This window comes from Balaenoptera borealis, assembly GCF_965194805.1.
Source record: "Balaenoptera borealis genome assembly, chromosome: 2".
Taxonomy (NCBI): domain Eukaryota; kingdom Metazoa; phylum Chordata; class Mammalia; order Artiodactyla; family Balaenopteridae; genus Balaenoptera; species Balaenoptera borealis.
The window spans coordinates 66,197,566-66,221,387 of record NC_138867.1 but is presented as its reverse complement, the minus strand read 5'-3'; the positions used below and the strand labels follow the sequence as shown (position 1 = coordinate 66,221,387).

The 23,822-nt window shown below is 36.1% G+C and overlaps 1 protein-coding gene across 18 annotated transcripts in view; it reads left to right on the top strand.

The window, feature by feature from the left end:
* The window catches only part of SSBP2 (single stranded DNA binding protein 2), a 329,776-nt gene that overhangs the window by 293,383 nt on the left and 12,571 nt on the right, over positions 1–23,822 (top strand). For all 18 annotated transcript variants that reach the window (XM_082378337.1, XM_082378330.1, XM_082378344.1 and 15 more), the window contains one exon: positions 185–9,612. In XM_082378337.1, coding sequence (XP_082234463.1) covers positions 185–214 — 30 coding nt within the window. In that variant the 3' untranslated portion in view covers positions 215–9,612. The remainder of the gene's footprint in view (positions 1–184; positions 9,613–23,822) is intronic.

The window sequence follows — 23,822 nt, the reverse complement described above, 5'->3', positions numbered from 1 at the left end:
TTAACAGTCCAGGACAGTCAATTCTATATAATTTTACTCTTTTTATGCTTTCTTATTTTTATGCTGTATTTAAAGCTTGTGCATAAAAGACATTAAAATTCACAGTTACTATTGTTTACCAAGGGGAATGTTAGTGGCCTGTAGAAGAATTGTTGTTAAAATATGGATTCTTCTCTCCTTCTAGTACTCCCCTAGCATGACAATGAGTGTGTGATCCATTACCAAGTCTCCTCATGGAAACCACAGTGAGTCAGCCCTTCACAGAACTACTACGGAAGAAAATTATTCATCACAGTGTACAGTTAAACAAAGGAATCTCAGTCACTCCAAACCAACCTTTTTATTTCCTGCTCTCTCCCATATTTTGTGAAGAAAGCGGGTCCAAACGTGATTCGAACAACTGTACAGAGCGGCATATTAGAATTGCCCTCAACGGAACTGCAAATGATTATCTGTGTATGTATATGTGTGGGAAAGAGAATGTATTGTATGTGTGTATGTTATATGGACACATGCACATACATACATTGACCCACAGGACATTGTAAAATACTATCACATGACATCTTAAGTAGAACTAAGTAGGGACTTTTATTCCATCCTTTTTTTCACGTTTACATTTTAATTATTAAAAGTTGCTCCTGCCCCTCCCTGATCTATTTTGTGCTGTGTATATCACTGCTTTATATAAGTTATTTTTTAAGGTGAACTCAGATGTTATGGTTTTGTAAATGTCTGCAATCATGGATAGGAATAAAATCGCTTATTTGAGAGCTTTCATTAAATTGCGTGTGATGCAAGTTATCCTGTGAATCACAAAGTGTACTGTCTCAGAAAAGAAGTGTGTCTTCATCTTTATGTCAAATCAAACAACTTCTCAGTAACCTTCAGTGAGTATTTTTGTACTTTTTATGTAGGAAAAATATTACTTCAAATCAACAAAAGCTTAACTGGAGCCTAACACAGTATATTTCTGCAATAACTGCTCTAGATGGAATTCTTGATTTGTCTTAGATGATATGGAAAATCATTAATTAGCTGCAATTGCTTAGACCATAGCAATAAAGTGACAGGGGTCGTCATATTTTTAGCAACATATTTCCTGTTTAATATGATAAAGCCCAGAAGTGATAACACAGCCATTTGCTTGAATATGTCACTTGTCACCAGGAATGCTAGAGCTAAATTTTTAATAACATACTAACGTGAAATGTACCTCATTTTTATTCAGACTTGTGAACATCTCCACATAGACACTGCAAAGGAGATACATTCAAATGATTGAGACTTTCAGCACAAGGGGGGAGGGAGTTTTTAATCACACGCCAGGGGCTCTGGAGTGCTGCTTCTCTACCCAGGTATCTTAGTAGCAGCAAAACTGACTGTCCCTTCTTGCTGCCAGCAGAGCACCTGCTCTGTTCCCAGGATATAGGACTTATAGGAGTGAAATTATTGATAGTAACTATATTTCATCTAGCCATTGACTTCAGTAGGCTACATCTGCTTCATATAACTGTTCATAAAACATTAGAAAAATTTAAACAAAACACTTCCCTTATGAAAGCACATTGCTCTATGGCCCTTTCCAGATCTTTTGGGTTTTCTGTGTTTAATCAGGCATACAAACACCAAAGTCATAATAGAAAAGTCTGAAGACTGATTTTACATTCTAAAAGCTAAGTTGGTGATCCTTTCTTTGAAAATTGTGATAAAAATAACCATTGATCAACAACTATATATCCAAACTCCAGAGACTTTGAAAAGCATTGTTTACTCTCAGATAAGGGGCATCCATCTTTCTTTAGGCGTATGGTCTCTAAAGTGAAAATTTGGCACTATATTTACTAGTTCCTCATCCCAGATGACTTATTTCTCTCAAATCCATAAGGATTTATTCCTTCTGAAAATAAAGATTTTTGCCTGTGCATGACAGGGATGTCAGGCAGAACTGTTAAGAGGGGAAAAGGAAGCTGAATGAAAATTTATGTTCCAGATTTAAACTAATCAAACTAGTTGCCATTAATCACACAGTGTGCAGAGGCTAGGGCTGCACACTGGAGAACAACTTCAAGGTTTCAAGCCACAGAGAGGCTTTTATGAAAAATTCAAACGACAAGGTCTTTAACTCAAGCCAAGGTAACCTGAAGATGACACCTTCTACAGACACATGAATTTACCAAGAATAATTTTAACTTTCACTTTTTATGACAACTGTGTGAACACTGAGAGTCTTGTGATTATTAAGCTTAATCTTATAATGCTAGAATTTTGAAACCTTTTGTTGACTCTTTTCTCTATTGTCACTGATCTTGAATTTCTTTCATTTGCCTTCTAAGAAGGTTTTGTTTCTTATAATCAAAGAATCCTGAGCATGATTTTACTTGCTCTTATTTTGGAAGTAATATTGGAATATGAAGGCAATAGGGTCCCATTATTTCTAGCCTATTTGGTCAAAATAGTAAAATTGACTTTTTCCAAGGTATAGCAATCAATTCAGCCTATTTCTCTTTCTCTTGGAACCCAGATTAGAAATAGCTAGTTTTTTAAATTCCTGAAATCATTGAAAATTTGAAGAAGTTGTATTCAAGAAAACCAGAAAATAAAGATATTTAAATCCAATATCAAATAATTTTCTCATGCACCGAATGGAGGATAGTATAGCTGTATATTAATTTTGTTTAGGTTTTGAATCATTTAAACCTTATCCTTTTCTCTTTTCACCCATGTTTTCCATGCATTTGTGGTGGTCTTTATATGTACTACCTGTTCCTGAGTTACTTTTAACATTTCACCTCTCAGTAACATTAGCAATTCTTGCCGCCTACATTGAACATATAAAATATACATGTGAAATATAAAAATAAATAGGTGAAAACATTAACTCTTATTACTCTGCTTTGCGTTCTGCCTAACTCACTACAGTTGAAAATATATGTCAAAGTCTTTCAAAGGTATGTATGTCCTTAACCAGCTGCCTTTCTTATAGCAAAGCTGCACACAGGAACAGAGGCTGTGAGGTGCCACTGATCTGGTAACAACCCACACATTGGATGGGTGAATGTTCTTGCTCCTTTCCAAGTGTTCCAGTTTGGATGTTCAGTTGCTGATGAACAGGAATTACATAGCTGAGAATCTGAGGTTAAGATTTCTCTATTGCCAGAAAATTAACAAATCTGCTCCCTGAGCCATGGAAAGTGCCCAAAACAACCCTTTCCCTCCAGGAATAAAATAGAGAAAAGTTCCATTTCTATGTTTATGATTCTCTAAGCTATCTGAACTCTGTTGCATTTCATAGGATCATTCAGTTAACACTCTTCTTGTAGTTTAAAAGAGCAAATGAAAATATATGAGTTCAGTTTGGATATGAGGAAGCCCTACGTCTGTCCATACCTTTTCTCTATCATTTCATCCTGAGAATGTGTAGCAAAGCATTTAGAACTGTGCCCTTGGCAAAGAGTTTTCCACAGTCCTTAATACCATGAAGTCTTGATTGGGCTTTTTCTCCATGCCTCCTTCCCAATCCCTGCATCCTCCAGTAGAAATAAGATACAAACTGAACATTTTTACCTCTTAACCGTTACAGTTTTCTTCTTCATATATAGTATATAGTTTTCCTAGGGGACGTAATCACAATTTCCACTTTCTGACTGCCACTGGTAATTGGGTCAGTGAAGCATACCTTGAGAAATACTGGAAAAGTGAACCACTATTAATACACTTCCATTTGGCATATTAAACTTGCACGTGTGTGTGTGTATGTGTGTGTTGGGGGTGGCAGTGTGAAGTTTCCTCACAAAACACTTCCATTATGACTTACGTTATGTTATTGCACAACTGGTAACTATTAATCCCTTCCTTTGATTGTATTTTATTTCAATGGTAAAATAGCTGATTAAAGTGATTTCGGATGGAAAGAGTGATACAAAACATAAGCAGATGGACTCGCCGGCTTTCACATCCTCTGCTAGCTTGTCCACATTAGGCTTTCTTAAGAAGGCACTGCATCTAAAGGTAAGATCATAAATGACCATCTAATCCTTGGTCACTTCACTGCCACGAATTGTGCAGTTATTACAGTCTTTTGATGTAGACATTTGTTTAGAAGAAATTGAGTTGATGTTATTTCACCAAAAATGTCAACTTTACCCATGAACTGTAATTCACATTGAAAGGAGTGACCTACAGATGAAAACACCTGAGACCTCTTTAATTACTTTCCTGAACTATATTCTAAAGAGAAATTATCAGTTGAGTAGGTCTCCTAAGGAGGATTTCCTCTAAGTGTCCCATGTTAACTTAGTACAAATGGTCTTCCTGAGTAGAAGAAAAATAATTTCTGTAAGCACTGATAGTTTAATATGAATATTTTTGCTGTCTACATCCTTAAGTATGTAGACAAATATATAGATACTGTAAAATTTAAAGTGGGACTAAGTGTTTTCATGTATAGTTTGTCTTTTCCCCCTCTGCGGATTTACTGTCCTCAGGATAAATTGGACTCACTTTGATTATCCCAGTTATTGAAATGTAATGATACGTCCCTAGAAATATTTAGCATTTCCATTTTTTAAGTGAGATGTGCAATTAACATGACAAAAGCAAGTATTAATATTCCTATTTTAAAAGTATTCCCAGAATTTTTTCCCAGTTAACATTAAAACTTTATCCCACTTTTCTCTTTTGTGCCAAATGACCTCGGTACATTGCCCAGAAAATGAAATTTGGATTCTTCAGTGTTCTCAGAACACAAGACAACATGTTATTAGCTAAATTACCATCATGTCCTGACAGAATTGCTCAGGAAAATGCAATTAATCATCTACTTATTAGAAAACAACTCAAATAACCTTTCCAGTTTACGTAATTTGAAAATAAATCTACTTTAATTTTAGCCACACCTTAGAAATGTTTTTAATATAAACAGATTAAACTGTGTATGTGGCTTTCTATTAGATTATATTTCAAAATATTTACTTTCCATGCATTACAACAATTAAAAACTTAACAGAAACTATACGTTAGAATGAATAAAGGACATGGTGTTGTTTCAAACATGAATGGACAAGTCTTTATAAAGAGGGTTCTTTATAGCCATCAGCTTATTGTACTGTTTATCTAATTGTGATTTTAAGAATTTAAGATGTTTTCTTACTACATGTGTTAAAATGTTACTTATAATATCTTCCTGGAAAAACAATTCTTTGTCAGGCTGTTATGAACGCACAATTAATGTATAACTGTAACTGGAGTCTGGGATGCCTCTTCATAATCCCCTGTCCTTCATTCTGCTATGGCCACCGGCTACCCAATACATGTTGTAAATTTAGCGTCTGCCTGTGTGTGTGCACACATGCGTGCACACGTGTGCATTATTACATTTTCAATTGGATTTATCACTCCCCGTTTCTGTACAGATATTTGAGCTAGTCATGCAATGGAAAAGGTTGCCATAAAGATGTACGTAAATATCCCTTAATTTCGCACATTTTCACATTTAATTCTAAAAATACAGATTTTCATCTACCGTTTCTACCATTTCTAGCCTCTAACTTTATTCCTTATTGAAAAAGTAAAGGAAATTGTTCATATGAAGCTAGCATAAATGCTGTCTGAATGATAAAATTGTAATTAATGTGGACATCTGTGTCTATAATTGAATTAGACATTATGCTTTATGTAAAAACCAGGTGTCTCTAATATCAAAGAATTTCTTTATACGCATTTAAATAGGTTATGATGAGTGGCTAGCTCTATGTGGTCAGATAACTAAACTTTGAATACCAAAAATATAACTAATATTATTAGCAAACCTGTTCATGGGTAAAAGTTCAGTATTTTATTCCAAGTAGGATTGCACATAATGTGGAAATCTGAAGCAATTATGCAGGTAATTCTTGTAAAACTATCCTTTCCTCAAGTACATTCATCTTTCTGATGAATTATACAGATGGTCGCCTCAGCTCACCATGAGCATTTGCCCAAATACAAATTCTGAAGTAGGTTCTGCACACTACTGCATAGATATTTAAGAATATAGGAGGAGGGAAGTCTATAACTGAGATTAAGAATTCATCCTAGATAAAATGGAAACATATAAATTATTTTTTCAATAAATTCTTAAATGCTGTTTCTGTAGTATTCAAGAGAATTTAAGTGTTAATTATTTTTAGCATTATGGCTTTGATCCACATGGTGTCTTCTAGCTCACTGCTGCCACACATTTGTACGTAGTCTTTAGAAAGGGTAATGCTGTAAATCCCACTGGGCAGACACCTTACTGAGTTGAAGGTTACCTCAAGTAACTTATGAGGCAGTCTTAGCAAGGTGTCTGGATTTCTGGGAGATGGAATGTAGGTAGCAAGGCAACTGAAGAGTCCCTGAATTGAAACAAGTAGAGTCCTATCACTAAGAACTTCTCTGGAAGTTGTTACTTAAGCTATTTCTAATGGTGCAAAAGTGGCTATTAGTGGTAGTAACATCCTGTAGATTCAGGACAAGAGTAACGTACATTAAAAAAAAAAAGTAGAATTAGCTTAATGCCTCCTCAGCTCCTCTTGGTAAGTGAGATAACAGTACAAGTACAGAATGAAGGGTAAGGGGCTGGAGTCTGCACACCCAGCCCCACACAGTGAGACTCATCAAGTGTTTGTTCCCATAGCTCAGTGTATCTCTAAAGGTAAAAGAAACCCTTTATATCTAGAGAGTCATAAAAATTAAATAAAAGAAATTCCAGAAGTTTTATTCCCTGCAAAATTGTCTGATGAGGAATATGGTATTGCTGTTTAGAAAGCTCTAGAGCCAATAGACATTATACATATCAATGTTTATCTGTCTTATTCAGTTTGCAAAGTTTCCCTTGAAGTCTGAAGGGCTCTGCTTGGCTGCAGGTGCATTTCTCAGTGTACAATGATGTCAGATTTTCCTCACGTGACTGTATCTTTGCATCTTATAGCACGTAATTCTTGACGATAATAGGAAACTCTTGATATCTACTCATGTCACATGAAAAATTTTGCTTTTAAATGTGCTCACAATATAATCTCAGTTATGACATATAATAAAAACATAAAAATTAGAATACATTGTATAAAAGAATTCAGTGTTTATTATTTTTGTAAATATTGTTTCAGAGAAAGAAATAGTTTAAGAATTGAAAAGTCAAAAGTATTTCCTTGACAGTCTTAATGGTGCTCACTGTCTTGTCATGAAGTTAATCATTATTCACTTATGACTGAAGGGATAGTACACATATTTAATGGTCTCAAAATTGTTTTAACAGAACACATGTATAAATAATTGAAAGTAGTAATTAATTTTAATTTTGAGAACTCGGCATGCTATTACAACAAGCAGTTACTAGCCAAATGTCATATATTTACTTCATCTTTGAGAAGTACTTACCTAGGTACAATTTTTAATTCGATTGAAAAACCTCCAGAGAGCTGAACTTATACCCACTGAAAAAGAGAATACAGTGAACACTTTCACACATATAAGCAATATATGAAAGTGTTTTATGAAAATAGATCACTAGCAATTGCAAGAGATCATCTCACCATAAAAGTTCTCAAACTAATACACAATTCAAAATTGAAATGCTCAGTATAAGAGTTACTAATAAGAAATTTATTGAATCCAATAACCAAATCAAAACCAACATAGGAGCCACATCTAAATTGTACCAAAAGTGCATTAATAAGACCACTACCAGTATCTCTAAGATAATTACCTCCACAAAAATCACAACATAACCAAATTCTCAATATTGAGACAGAGTTTAAAATTCAATCCATTTAGCAAAAATTCCTTTTGAAATAGGCAGCACAATCTTCTCAGGCCCTTCTCAAAAAATAGTAATCTTGCTGAAAGATTTCTGGTTGTAAAACTACATGGTCCAGTGAAGCTCAGTTTAGAATGTAAAGCATTCAAGGTCCAAATCTCGGTAGAACATACATGCTGCGAGTATCTCTAAGATGAGCCTTTTAAATCATCTCCGAGGGGAGGTGGTCTGGGGTGAGTAGAAGTCTGGCAAGCTCTCGCTGGTTACTTCACTTCCCAGATGACTCAAAACCTTGTTTAATAAGGTATTTACTACTGTATTTAAGTTGTAGAAAGCTTTTGTATAGTGTTTCTGTGTAAGAGAGTTACTGAACTGTGTATCTGCAAAAATGAGTAAGCAATATCAACATCTTTTCCGTCAAGTAACCAGAAATATGTTGTTGTTCTGCTCTGGCAGGCAGCACTTCACTTCAGGAAACACGAAATGTAGATTGGAAAAGTATCTGTTCCAGATAACTTTGACCTTCATTTGAAATCTGTTAAATAAAATATCTTTCTGGTTCACTTGGCAGTATTATTTCTCATCAATTTTGCCATGGCACGAGCTCTTGCTTTGGGCCTCAAAAATTGGGGTCCACACTTGTGCATTAAAGAGGCACTGAGGGGCTTCCCTGGTGTCACAGTGGTTAAGAATCCACCTGCCAATGCAGGGGACATGGGTTCAAGCCCTGCTCCAGGAAGATCCCACATGCTGTGGAGCAGCTAAGCCCGTGCGCCACAACTACTGAGCCTGTGCTCTAGAGCCCATGAGCCACAACTACTGAGCCTGCATGCCACAACTACTGAAGCCCATGCACCTAGAGCCCGTGCTCCACAACAAGAGAAGCCACGACAATGAGAAGCCCATGCACCGCAACAAAGACCCAACACAGCCAAAAATAAAAACAAATAATTAAAAATAAAAAAAAAAGAGGCACTGGAAATGTAAAAGCTTATCCAGCTGAAGAGGAGTTTTGGAGCAGACAAATAATTAAATCACATATCTTTTCCATTTGAGTTGCACAAATAGATGTTCTTACTCCTAATAAGTAGGAAATTGGCATTTACCAAGGTTAGTGATTAATCACTAAACTGCCACGTAAACTTCAGAAGTAAATGTGTACAGTTAATCCCTAACCTATTGTGGATTTCTTCCCACTAAAGACAAAAATTTATGCTATAGGCTCTATATTATGGATCGCTTTGTGGTGGATCTTGATTCTGCTTGCCAAAAATAAGCTACATCATTCCAACTGTTTTCAGATATAAATGCCAGCAATTAAAACACTTCAAATCTATTTTTGACATAAAAACTTATATACAAAAGAGGGGATTCAAACAAAAGAATTGTGAAAAATAACTAGGTAATTTGGGACTTAGAGGAGAGCGTATGTATGTGCTAACAGTGATTTATTAACGTTTCAACTTTCAAACTCTTTAGAATAAATGCTTATTTCACAAATTGAATTTATATTTTCCCATTTGATTAAAAGTTGAAAATCAACATAAATATTCAGAATGTGCTTAGAGTTCAAGACATTTCTTGGTTACTTGGCTATGAATTTTTATTTTCAGTGATTATGTTAAAAGAATATATTGAAAAATTTCAGACTTAATTATAAGAAATCAGAGATCTAAGAGTTTGAGATCAAGATGGCGGAGTAAGAGGATGTGAAGCTCACCTCGCCTGATGAACACATCAAAAATACATCTACATGTGGAACAACTGTCACTGAAAACTGGAAACTGGCAGAAGGACTCCTGTACAACCAAGGCTCTAAGAAAGATACACAGGTAATCAGGTGGGAAGGGAAGAAAAGCAATAGGATTGGAACCTGTGCCACTGGGAGGGGACTCAGAGGAAAAGGAGAATACACGGGGGGACACCCACCCTGGGGAGTGAATGGTTGGAACCACAGATTGGGCACCCAGTCCTGGGGTCCTACTTGGAGGAGAAAAGGCCCCTTGGCTGGTTGGAGGACTGCTAGGAGTAACGGAAGGGCTGGGGGAGCCAGGACTCTCCTTGTGAGGAGTGCACGTTCACTGCCTTGTCCCTGAGGCAGGACAGAGAGAGGTCTGCTCTAATGGCTGCTGGGTTTCCTGCAGTCACTTTGCCACACATTCCAGCCTGAGCCAAGCCAACACTCTGGCCCCACTCACGTCACACCACAGTGCAGCACAGGATCTGGAGCAGCCATGACCAGGGGAAAGGCGTGACCATGGGACACAGAGGCAGCCTGGTCCTGGGGTGGAGCCTGGGTGGGATGGCAGTGCCCACTGTTAGTGATTACACAAGCAGCGCATCAGAAGCTGCTGAGATCTCTGACAGTGGCCACTCCACCACATTTCACCCCCCAATACACACCAAGAGTCTGCATGGGGCCTGCCTGCCCTGTGGAGCAATTCTACACAGGGCAGGGGCAGCGGAGGCTGTGGGCAGTGATTGGCTGTGAGGGACAAAGGGGACTTACACCCGAGGCTGCGTCTAAACAGAGCAAAGGAAACAATTGTGGGTGCCTGCAAAGGCAGCAGATCGGACACAGCTCAGATCTCTGTCAGCAGAGGACATGTTCTGAGAGCCTGCACAGGCCCCACTTGCTTCAGCATGCCCCCACTCTGGGGCAAGGGTCGCAATGAGGGGAAAGGGAAAAAACATACACTTAAAGGGAACAGAGCCAGCTCAGACCCAACTCTCAGGCTTCTGACAGCCCTCAGGGCCTCAGGGTAGTGACAGCCACTGAGCAAAGGGGAAGTCCCACACCCAAAACCAGCTCTAGCGACTCCATCTCCAGCGACTCCATCACCAGCCCCACCACCTACCAAGGTGATAGCTGCCAGCACACACTGAAGAAAGATGTGACTTACATCCATGTCAAATCCAGCTCACCAACCAAAGGCATTGGGCACACTCAGACACAGGGATGCAGACATAGGGATGCTCCCACATAAGAACACCCCTTCAAGACCACAATAGGTAACTGTTTCACATAAACTCGTAGAGGCAGAGGAAGTTAAGCAAAAAGGCAGAGGAACTACTCTCAATTGAAAAAGAGCAAGAGAAACCCCCTGAAAAAATAATGAAATAGAAATAAACCATTTACCAGATAAAGAACACAAAACATTAGTAATAAAAATATTAACTGAATTAGGGAAAAGAATTGATGTACACAGTGAACATTTTAACAAGGAACTAGAAAATAAATACCTGATCATAAATGAAGAATTCAATAGCTGAAATCAAAAACACACTAGAAGGAATGAATAGCAGACTGACACAGAAGAATGCATAAGTGATCTGGAAGATAGAATAATGGATATCACCCGATTATTAGAATATCTAAAGAAAAACAAAAATTTTTTAATGAAAACAATTTAAGAGATCTCTGGTATAACATTAAGTATACCAACATTCACGTTATAAGGATCCCAGAGGAGAAGAGAGTGAAAAGGGGATCAAAAATGTATTTGAGGAAATTACGACTAAAAACTTCCCAAACATCAAGAAGGAAATAGATATCCATGTACAAGAATCACACAGGGGTCCCAAAAAAGATGAACCCAAACAGACCCACATCAAGACATATCAGAATCAAAATGACAAAAAGAGAATTCTAAAGGCAGCAAGAGAAAAACAGAGTCATATACAAGGGAATCCCCATAAGGCTATCAGTTGATTTCTCTGCAGAAACTTTGCAGGCCAGAAGGGAGTGGCACGATAAATTCAAAGCTCTGAAAAGGAAAAATATGCAACCTAGGATACTATACCCAGCAAGATTATCATTTACAATAGAATGAGAGATGAAGAACTTCTCAGATAAGCAAAGACTAAAAGAGTTCATCAATACTAAACCTACCCTAAAGAAATGTTAAAAGGGTCTTCTCTAAGTGGAAAACAAGTAAGTATCTATGGCAAAAGGAAAATCCCACTAGGACAGGCAAATATATTGTAAAGACTGAGGATCAACCACTTAAGCCAGTCTGAAGATTAAAAGACAAAAACTATAAAATCAACTATAACTATAATAAACAGTTAAGAGATAGCATGAAGATATAAAATACGACATAAAAAATGCAAAAAGTGGGGTAGGGGAATAAAAATTTAGATATTTTAGAATGTGTTTGAACTTAAATGACTACAAGTTTGAAACAAGTAGATATACCTATAGGACAACATATATGAACTCCATAGTAACCACAAATCAAAAACCTATATAGATTCATACAAACGAAAAAGGAAGGAACACAAGCATACTACTGAAGAAAATCAAACCACAAGGGAAAAAGCAAAAAGAAGAAATGAAAAAGCAAAAAGAAGAAATGAACAGAAAGGAACTAAAAAAGAAAAAAGAAAGAAAAATGGAAAACAAGCAGTAAAATGGCAGTAAGTACATAAATGCTCCAAACAAAAGACACAGGATGGCTGACTGGATAAAAAAAATGACCCTTCTATATGCTGCCTACAAGAGACTCACTTCAGAGCTAAAGACACACACAGACAAAGTGAGAGGATGGGAAAAGATTTTATACAAACAGAAACAAGAAAGCAGGGGTAGCAATACTCATACCAGACAAATTAGACTTTAAAACAAAGGCTATAACAAAAGACAAAGAGGGGCATTATATAATGATAAAGGGATCAATACAAAAAGAGGACAGTACACTCATCAACCCATATGCACCCAACACTGGAGCACCTAAATATAGAAAGCAAATATTAACAGACAAAAAGGGAGAAATTGACAATAACACCATAATAGTAGGAGACTTTAACACCCCATTTACATCAGTGGACAGATCATCCAGATAGAAAATCAAAAAGGAAACAGTGGTTTTAAATGACACCTTAGACAAGTTGGATTTAATATCTACAGGATATTCCATCCCAAAACAGAAGAATACACATTCTTTTCAAGCACATGGAATGTTCTCCACAATAAGTCACATGCTAGCCCACAAAAAAGTCTTAACAAATTTAAGAGGATAGAAGTTATTTCAAGCATTTTTCCAACCACGCAGCATGAAACTAGAAGTACAGAAAGAAAAATGGGAAAAGACAAGCACTTGGAGACTAAACAACATGCTACTAAAAATAAAATGGGTCAGTGCAGAAATCAAACAGGAAATCAGAAAATACCTCAAGATAAATGAAAATGGAAACACAATACTCCAAAATCTACAGGATGCAGCAAAAGCAGTTCTGAGGGAAGTTTATAGTGATACCAACCTTCCTCAAGAAACAGTAAAAATCTCAACTAGACAACCTAAACTACCACCTATAGGAATTTAAAAAAGAACAAACACAGCCCAAAGTCAGCAGAAGGAAGGGAATAAAAAAGATCAGAGAGGAAATAATTAAAACAGAGATTTAAAAGATAGAAAAGATCAATGAAAGCAAGAACAGTTTTTTTTTTTTTTGAAAAGATTAAAAAAATGATAAAACTTTAGCCAGGCTCACCAAGAAGAGAAGAGAGAGGACCCAAATAAAACAAAATAAAAACTGAAAGAGAAGAACAGATAACAACAGATACCATTTAGTTACAAAAAAATCATAATACTGTGAACAGTTACATGCCAATAAATTGGACAATCTAGAAGAAATGGACAGGTTTCTAGCAACATGCACTTGCCAAGACTGAATCAAGAAGAAACAGATAACTTGAACAGACCAGTCACTAGCAGTGAAAACAAAAATAGTAATTAAAAAAAAACTACCAACAAACCAAGTCCAGGACCAGATGGCTTCACAGGCAAATTCTACAAACATTTACAGAAGAGTTAACACCTATCCTTCTCAAACTATTCCAAAAAATTGCAGAGGAAGGAATGCTTCCAAACTCATCCCATGAGGCCAACATTACCCTGATACCAAAACCAAACAAAGATATCACACAAAAAAGAAAATTACAGGCCAATATCACTGATAAACATAAATTTAAAAATCTTCCATAAAATATTAGCAAACACAAATTCCACACTACCTCAAAAGAATCATACACTATGATCAAGTGGGATTTATCCCAGGGATGCAAGGATTTTTCAATATCCATAAAATCAATCAAAGTAATACACCACATTACCAAATTGAATAAAAACCATATGATCATCGCAATAGGTGCAGAAAAAGCTTTTGACAAAATTCAACATCCCTTATGATAAAAACTCTCCAGAAAGAGGGCATAGAGGGAACATACCTCAATATAATAAAGGCCATATATAACAAACCCACAACTAACATCATACTCAATGGTGAAAAGCTTAAAGCATTTCTTCTAAGATCAAGAACAAGACAAGGATGTCCACTCTCGCCACTTTTATTCAATACCGTTTTGGAGGTCCAAGCCACAGCAGTCAGGAGAAAGAGAAATAAAAGGAATCCAATAAATTGGAAAGGCAGAAATAAAACTGTCAGTGTTTGCAGATGGCATGATACTACACATACAAAATCCTAAAGACACCACCATAAAACAGAACTCAACGAATTCGGTTAACTTGCAGGATACAAAATTAATATACAGAAATCTGTTGCATTTCTATACACTGACAGTGAAATGTCAGAAAGAGAAATTAAGAACACAACCCCATTTATAATCCCATCCGAAAGAATAAAATACCCAGGAATAAACCTACCTAAGGAGGTAAAAGACCTGTACTCAGAAATCTATGACACTGATGAAAGTAACTGAAGACAAAAAAACAAACAGATGGAAAGATATACCCTGTTCATGGATTAGAAGAATTAATATTGTTAAAATAACCATACTACCCAAGGCCATCTACAGATTCAATGCAATCCCTATCAAAATACCAATGGCATTTTTTCACAGAAATAGAACAAATAAGATTTGTATGGAAGACCCCAAATAGTCCAAGTGTTCCTGAGAAAGAACAGAGCTGGAGGAATCACACTGACTTTAGACTATACTACAAAGCTACAGTAATCAAAACAGTATGGTACTGGCACAAAAACAGATAAATAGATCAATAGAACAAAATGGAAAGTCCAGAATAAACCCATGCATTTATGGTCAGTTAACCTACAAAGGAGGTAAGACTATACAATGGAGAAAAGACAGTCTCTTCAATAAATGGTGCTGGGAAAACTGGACAGCTATATGTGAAAGAACAAAATTAGAACGTTTTCTCACAAATAAACTCAAAATGATTAAAGACCTAAATGTGAGACCTGAAACCATAAAACTCCTAGTAGAAAACATTGGCAGAACACTTTGACATAAATTGTAGCAATATTTTTTTCAATCTGTCTCCTAAGGCAAAGGAAACAAAAGCAAAAAGAAACAAATGGGACCTAATTAAACTTAAAAACTTACACACAGAAAAGGAAACCATCAACAAAACTAAAAGTCAACATACTGATTGGGAGAAATTATTTACAAATGATGTGACTGACAAGGGGTAAATATCCAAAATATATGAACGGCTCATACAACTCAACATCAAAATAAACAACCCAATGTTAAAAATGGACAGAAGACCTGAATAGACATTTTTCCAAAGAAGACATAGAGATAGCCAACAGGCACATGAAAAGATGCTCAACGTCGCTAATCAGAGGAGTGTAAACAAATCAAAAGCACCATGAGATATCACCTCACACCTGTCAGAATACTTACCTTCAAAAAATCTACAAATAACAAATGTTGACAAGGATGTGGAGGAAAGAAAACACTCATACATTGTTGGTGGGAATGTAGATAGTGCAGTCACTATGGGAAACTATGGAGGTTTCTCAAAAAACTAAATATATAATAGAACTACCATATGATCCAACAGTTCTACTCCTGGGTATATATCCAGAAAAAGATGAAAACACTAATTTGAAAAGATACATGCACCCCAGTGTTCATAGCAGCACTACTTCCAATAGCCATGATATGGAAGCAACCCAAGTGCCCATGAAGAGACAAATGGATAATAAAGATGTGGAATATATATATACATATATACAATATTATATTAGTCAGACATAAAAATGAAATTCTGCCATTTGTCGCAACATAGATGGACCTAGAAAATATTATGCTTAGTGAAATAAGTCAGACAGAGAAAGACAAATACTATATGATATCACTTATATGTGGAATCTAAAAAATAATACTGATGAATGTATATAGCAAAACAGAAACAGTCTCACAGATATAGAAAATAAACTACTGGTTACTAGTGGGGCGGGGGAAGGGGAAAGGAGCATGTTAGGGGTGTATGATTAAGAGATACAAACTAGTATGTATAAAATAGATAAGCAACAAGGATATATTGTACAGCACAGGGAATTATAGCCATTATCCTGTAATAACTTTTAATGGAGTATAATCTGTAAAAATACTGAATCACTATGCAATACCTCTGAAACTAATACTGTAAATCAAGTATATTTCCGTACAAAGAAAAAAGAAATCAGACATCTTAAAGAACTGGTTTTTGAAGATGTTTGTATATAGAACTGTTTCAACTGGAAAACATAATCTGAACATTTCTGGAATGCAAACAGAATTATAAGATTACTTTCCCATTAGGTAAACTTTGTCCTCCTAAGACATTTAGCCAGTATACGGAGATGAGAAGCTAGCTGTGTGAAGTTTACTTTGACCTTTACATTCTAGAAGAAATGAGACCAGAAGAGTCGTGCTGCAAAGAACCAAGAAATTTATGTGCAGGGTTGGTTCCTCTGTCTTCCTTTGAAATAATTCCATTCATATATCCAACTTGAGCACAATACTCCTTTTCCTGCAGTTAGTTTGACAGCTTCTGTCTGCATCACAAAACCTCTTATTTCTCAAGCCACGTTTAAAACAAAGAGGGTGAATTAAGATGGAGGGATAAGAATGGAAACTGCAAGAAGGAGGCTTTAAAATAAACAAACCCTATTTTCAGCTTTAGAAAAAAAAACCTATTTTCCTTTCACAATAGAAGAATACTCTTCTATAGAAAAAACTCTTACAGGTCAATGAAAAAATTAGTTACCCAATCATGCATTATCTTGATCAAGTGAAATCTAACTTGTCTAATAAGAAATTCATATAATTTTTGTAAGTAGAATTACATTAAATCCTCTCTATATATCTTTCTCTCTCATTCGGGAGTCCTGTTATCTCTAGTACCTACAATTAGTCCTTGTAGTTAAGGTACCATGTAGAATTATTGAAAAGTTAATGCACCTTCATAAATAGTTATTAGTTTAAAAGGATTAATGTGGCTCTTGAAACAACTACTTTATTCCTCAAGGAGTAACTTTGACACTGGTAAGAACAGTGTCCAATCTTTTATGGAACCTTATTAAGACCAAAAACAAAAAATGACTCCAGGAAAACCCAGTTAAATACAGCCAAGTTGATACAAATCTTAAACTACTGTGGCAAGTGGTAATGGCATCTCACAATTACTATAATCTTTCCTGTAATGAAAGATTACAATTTGATAAAAGAATTCCATTTCTCCATTAAGCAATCTTTCAAGATGTTTTGCTTTGGGGCTAACTACACTCTTCACCTCTACCACAAGACCCATTATTTACGTTCAAGCCAGTTAAAGGTAACCTTTCTCAATCTCTCCCTACTTGTACCCCTCCCCATTGGTCCCTGGAGTCCTGTTTGAATCTGCAGCAGGTGGTTTATAGCACGCATTAGCAGCTACTCAGAATGAAGCCTCACTGCTTCCCTCCCTGGTACTGGTCCCCCAGTCTCTGTCAGTCCCCATGGAGACCCACGAAACTTTTAGCTATTCTAAGTTTTACCTCCAACTTCTATAGTTTGCATTGTGTCAGTTTGGTTTTTGTTTTTCAAGGTTTTTTGGTTTTTTCCTTTTACTTGTCTATCTGGGTGTTAGCAGTTGTTAAGGAAAGAAAGTGTTCAGTGACTGATAGAACATGATCGCTCAACAACGAACTGACTATATTTTTATTAAACATGATTACTGGTTTCTACTGATAACTGTTAAGCATGTCCTATTAGGTAGGCACATGATTCTTGAAGACCCTGAGTTCACTCTGGTTTTTTGGCTCCACATATTGTAACACTGAGACAAACATCTATTAATATCTTACAAATTAGCTCTGATGGAATATTATAAATGTGTAGTTTTCTTCCCAATGTTTTGAAGCAATGGGGGAGAGGAGGGGAGGACAAGAGCATGCCCCTTCCTCTTTCATTATTGATCCTTTACATGGATGAAGTGTGAGCTGATTGTTTTATAACAAGCCGCCTCCATCTCTTCCATCAACAGTTCCTCAATGTGGTTTATAGTAAACATACCTAGGCTTCTAAGACTTCTAAAAATCTATAAATAAGTAATTTAGATATTTTAGATGCATGCTCATTACATCTATGAATTTCTTCTGTGAACCTAATTCATTAAAACATGCCAATGTAGTATTTTTTCATCTAAACACGTTCAATTATCTCAGTATCTGATGTGAGGGAAAGGGGAGACTCTTGGTGATAAGGCAGTCATACCCAGCAAAAACACATTAGCTATATGGCTTTCAAAAATTAAAATAGGAAGCATTTCTTAAGGAAAATAATTAAATCATAACCCAACATACTTCTGAAACCTGAGTATTTGATGATTGCTTATAATAATTAACTGGTTACTTCCCTGAGATGAGACTTCCTTCTTCATAGGAAACAAGTAAAATTAACAAGTGAGTATGCTGATTAAAATGCTGTGATTTCACTCTGTGTCCCAAGTGACTCACATGTCTACTCAAAGGCTAAGGTTAAAGGGGGGTGTGGAGGTCGGATGGAGGAGTGCAAGAAGCTCCTCTGGCCAGCTTGGCAGACACGGCTGCTGTGTAGCTGAATGAGTACATGCCCCTCTCCGGGGTAAGCTCCCTCTCCCTGAGCCTGAACGGTACATGAAAGCCTAGCGGTCTCCAGAAATCACAGCGCCAGTATGTTCCCAGTGGGCGAATAGCATCAAAGAGCAGCAAAATTATTAATCTTTAAAGTCTACACGTTTTGTTTGTTTTAAATCATTTTATTGAGGTATGACTGACATGTAAAGAGCTGTACATATTTTATATATACATATTGCTAAGGTTGGGGATAAGTATACACCCATGAAACCATCAGGAACACACACATATCCATCACCTCCCAAAGTTTCCTCTCACCCAATTTGTCACATACGTGTGTGTGTGTTAAGAATACAGTACTGGGCTTCCCTGGTGGCGCAGTGGTTGAGAATCTGCCTGCTAATGCAGGCGACACGGGTTCGAGCCCTGGTCTGGGAAGATCCCACATGCCACGGAGCAGCTAGGCCCGTGAGCCACAATTACTGAGCCTGCGCGTCTGGAGCCTGTGCTCCGCAACAAGAGAGGCCGCGATAGTGAGAGGCCCGTGCATAGCGATGAAGAGTGGCCCCCACTTGCCGCAACTAGAGAAAGCCCTCGCACAGAAACAAAGACCCAACACAGCCAAAAATAAATTAAATAAATAAATAAAAATGTAAAAAAAAAAAAAAAAGAATACAGTACTGTTAGCTATTGGCACTATGCTGAATAACAGGTCTCCAGAAATTATCTTACATAATTCAAACTTTCTACCCTTTGAACATTATCTTCCCATTTCCTACTTCCCCCAACTCCTGGCAAACACCATTCTACTGTTTCTATGGGTTTGATGATTTTTAGATTCCACATACAATATTCATCTTTGTGTCTGGCTTCTTTCAGTTAGCATAATGTCCTCCAGGTCCATCCATGTTGTTGGAAATGGCAGGATTTCCTTCTCGTTTAAGGCTGAATAACATTCCATTGTACATATATACTGCATTTTCTTTATTCATCCATAAGTGAACATTTAGGTTGTTTCCATGTCTTGAATATTGTGAATAATGCTGCAATGAACACGGGAAGGCAGGTATCTCTTCAAGATCCTAATTTCAATTCCTTTGGATCAATACCCATAAGTGGATAGCTGGACTATATGGTGTTCTATTTTTAAGTTTTTGAGGAACCTGAATACTCTTTTCCACAGTGGCTGCACCACTTTACATTGCCACCAACAGTGTACAAGTGTTCCCCTTTCTCTACACTTCTCAACACATTATTTTTTTAATAAGCAATATCCTAACAGGTATGAGATAATATTTCATTGTAATTTTGATTTGCATTTCCCTAATAATTAGTGATGTTGAACACCTTTTCAGATCCTGTTGGCCATTTCTAAGTATTCTTTGGAAACATGTTTATTCAGGTCCTTTGCCCATTTTTTGATATTGAATTCCTTATATTTTGGATGTTAAGCCATTAATAGACATATGGTTTGAAAATACTTTCTCCATTCCATAGGTTGCTTTTTCATTCTGCTGAATATTTCCTTTGCTGTGCAGAAGCTTTTTAGTTTGATATAATCTCACTTATTTATTTTGCTTTTGCTGTCATATCCAGAAAGTCATTGCCAAACATCAATGTCTAGGAACTCCTCTATGTTTTCTAAGAGTGTTAACAGTTTCAGGTTTTATGTTTAAGTGAAAGAAAACATAAAAATTTGACTCACCCCAAACAAGAAGATGGAGACATATTCCTAATAAGGAATACGTGTAAACTATAGCCAAAAAAAAAAAAAAAAAAAAAACTTCAGATTTTAAAATTAAGAAATTAAAGACCTCTGATTAGAAGCAGTATAGTCTCACAGTGACCATAATATTAGCAGACAGAAAGAAGTGGGCGTTATAACCTTGCTGTCATGATATGACTCAACAGGTTATGTTTTTATCTGAGCCTCAGTTTGTTCAGCTCTAAAACAAGATCATGGATTTGAAAAATCTCTAAGCATCATAAACTTCAAGAAAGTAACAATGATAAAATATCTCTTCTTAAAGCTATTGCATTTTGATACTACTACTAATAATACTATATCTAACACTGTTAATGTCAAGATAAGATCTTATAAATAGCTAGAAAATTGTATTGAGGTAGAGAAACAGTCTGATAATAAAAGCAGATTTGGAGGCCTGATTTTTCTGAAAGTTTACCACCATTTTTGAGTTCACTTTCCTATGTTAACAACCAATTTTCCTACGATGTTATTGAAAATGCCAGAGAAATTGTCTAATAATATCAATCTTTTCAGAGTTTAGGTTCCTAAAGAAAGAGGCAGCTAAGAAGTGATGAGAGTCAGAAGTGACATGATTAAATGCGTCCCCTGCCCAATGCATTAGCCCTTTCACATATTTAACAAAATTTTAAAATGTACCCACATCTCTATAGGACTAACTTTTGTTCCCTTGACTACATTCTGAGATTTTACTACATCTAAGTTCTAAAACTCTGACCTGGGGAGTTACTTACTAATAATATTTCAAGAGTATTAAAGAGTAAAGAAGTATATTTATGAAGTTATCTTGTTCTTGTGGAGTTGTCTGCTCTTCTTTTTCATTCATTTGAAGAGAACTCTAGATGTCCACTTGAACGAAGGAAGCTACCGTAATTATACAATCATGCAGTAATGAGATTTTGGTACCTGAAATATTTAGAATTTAGAAGACATACTGATGAAGAAAGATGTCACAGGAAAGCAAATGTAATGAAAAGGTCTCAATCAAAATGCCCAAAATCTAATAGGCCATGCAGTGGTTAACATCAGATGTGACAGAACCTGATTTATTTTAGAGGTAAGGAAAGAGGTAGAGGTGGCAGTTGCCAGATCATACAGGAGATTTTGGAAATAAATCATTTAGTCATTTTATGAAATCTTTGTTCATTAGTCTATGACTTGTTGTGGACTTGGTTATGCAATCTGTTTGGAATTAGACTACAATTAATTTGAAGCACTCTGCACAGATTCAAATGTACATATATCTTGTTTTTGTACTTGAATTCACAGTTTACATAGTTTTGTGTTTTACTTTGACTATTTTTTAGAATTATGCTAGAGTTAATATATGTAATTTGTTTTGAAACAAATCTTTATATTGGGTTTTTATTGATAAAGACTTCATAAAGGCTAAAATTCTGTTTCACCATTCTCTGTACGTATACATTTATCTGTTTCAATGGTATTTGTGTCTTGCAGTTTGGGATATGTTTTAGAATAAAGTTTCATATTCTAAAAAACTATATAATATTATATAAAATAATTATATAATTATATTAAAAATTATATAAAGAGTTATAATTATATTTTAAAAATTCAATATACTGAATTTCTGGAGAAACTCCTAAGAATTAAGCAAATTTCAGATTATGTAAGAATGTAATCATGCCAATATTATAAAGAATAAAACAGTATAAAATATCTAGAAGCTTGTCATAATCGCAAGCATTAAGTTGACTCTGAAGTCAGGCTGCTCAGGTTCAATTTCTGGTTCCACAATTTCCCACTGTGTGTGACTTTGGACAAGGTGCCTAACTTGTGCTTATTTCTTCAAATATAAAATAAGAATTCTATTACCTTATACTAATCCATGCAAGGTTTTGTGACAATTACATGAAATGATGCATGTAAATCACTTTGTATGCTGTCTGGCACAAGCAACAATAAAGTACTAAAAATAAATAAAGTACTAAATAAGTCTAATGATTCTCTTTTAGAATTAGAAAATATTGAATGAAAATTATTTTAGGTTGATTCTATTATATGAAAAAAATATTTAGGGTTTACAAAAAAATCCCAGGGACTTCCCTGGTGGTGCAGTGGTTAAGAATCCGGCTGCCAATGCAGGGGACACGGGTTCAAGCCCTGGTCTGGGAAGATCCCACATGCCACGGAGCAACTAAGCCTGTGCGCCACAACTACTGAGCCTACGCTCTAGAGCCCGTGAGCCACAACTACTGAGCCGGCATGCCACAACTACTGCAGCCCACGTGCCTAGAGCCTGTGCTCTGCAACAAAGAGAAGCTACCGCAATGAGAAGCCCACACACCGCAACAAAGAGTAGCCCCTGCTTGCCGCAACTAGAGAAAGCCCACGCACAGGAACAAAGACCCAACGCAGCCAATAAATAAATAAATTTAGAAAAAAAAAATCCCAAATTATACATGCATATTTCTTTTAAAACCAACTGGTAAATTTCCTTTTTTCAAATTAAAAAAAATTAAGGTTTTGCTCCGTTTCAGTCTATGAGGTGCATTGGTTGAATAAGAACTTAGAACTTTGAGTATTCTTTAATTAAAAATCTCATGTATAGGCCTAAATTTTTATTCTATATACATTTAGCTTTTTAAAAACTTACCTAGTGAAATCAAGTCTTTCATATTAAGATCAGTTCTAGAAAAACATTAGAAATCACAAAGACAATTTTTATTATTTTGCTATTTGAGAAAGAACAGCAAGGTAGCTGATATAAAAATTCTATTAAGTGATGTGTTTTATAGGGTATATTCTGAATTCAGGTCAGATTTGGTCTGATCACAATTTTACATTTATATTCGGTGCATTAATTATCAAGGTGTGGTAGAAAGTCCAGAATTATGCAAAATTTTATATTTGTTGCACTACAGATGATAGCAAGACAGTGGGCCTAAGTACTTAAGATGTTCATAAAGTGCTGAAATTTAAAAAGTGGTTCTTCTTAACCCTCTAATATCAGGAAGTCCAGTTATTGTGGATCTTGGCCAAAAAGTCACCTCCCCAGAGAGCTCTTCCCCGATCCCTGTAGCTAAAGTTGTCCACCCCTGCCCCTGCCCCATTTCATGCTTTATTTTCTTCATAGCACTTATTTCTATGACAAATCATCTTACTTATAGTTTATGTGTTTATCTTTGGTCTTCTCCCACTAACATGTGAGTTCTATGAGAGCAGGAACTCTGACTGCTTTGCTCACTGTTATGCCTAGAACAGCATCTGACACATGAATGAATGGAAACAATGAACATGACCACTAAACAGTAGGATTGCAGCCTCATCATTGTTCTGTTGTTGAGGGTGTCGGGGGGGGTGGTTAAAAGTGGATTAAACCCCACATAGAGCCCTGTCATTGTCTCCTAGACTTCTGTCCATAGGGATGGACATAGGGATGGACATAGGGATGTCACGGAACAATGA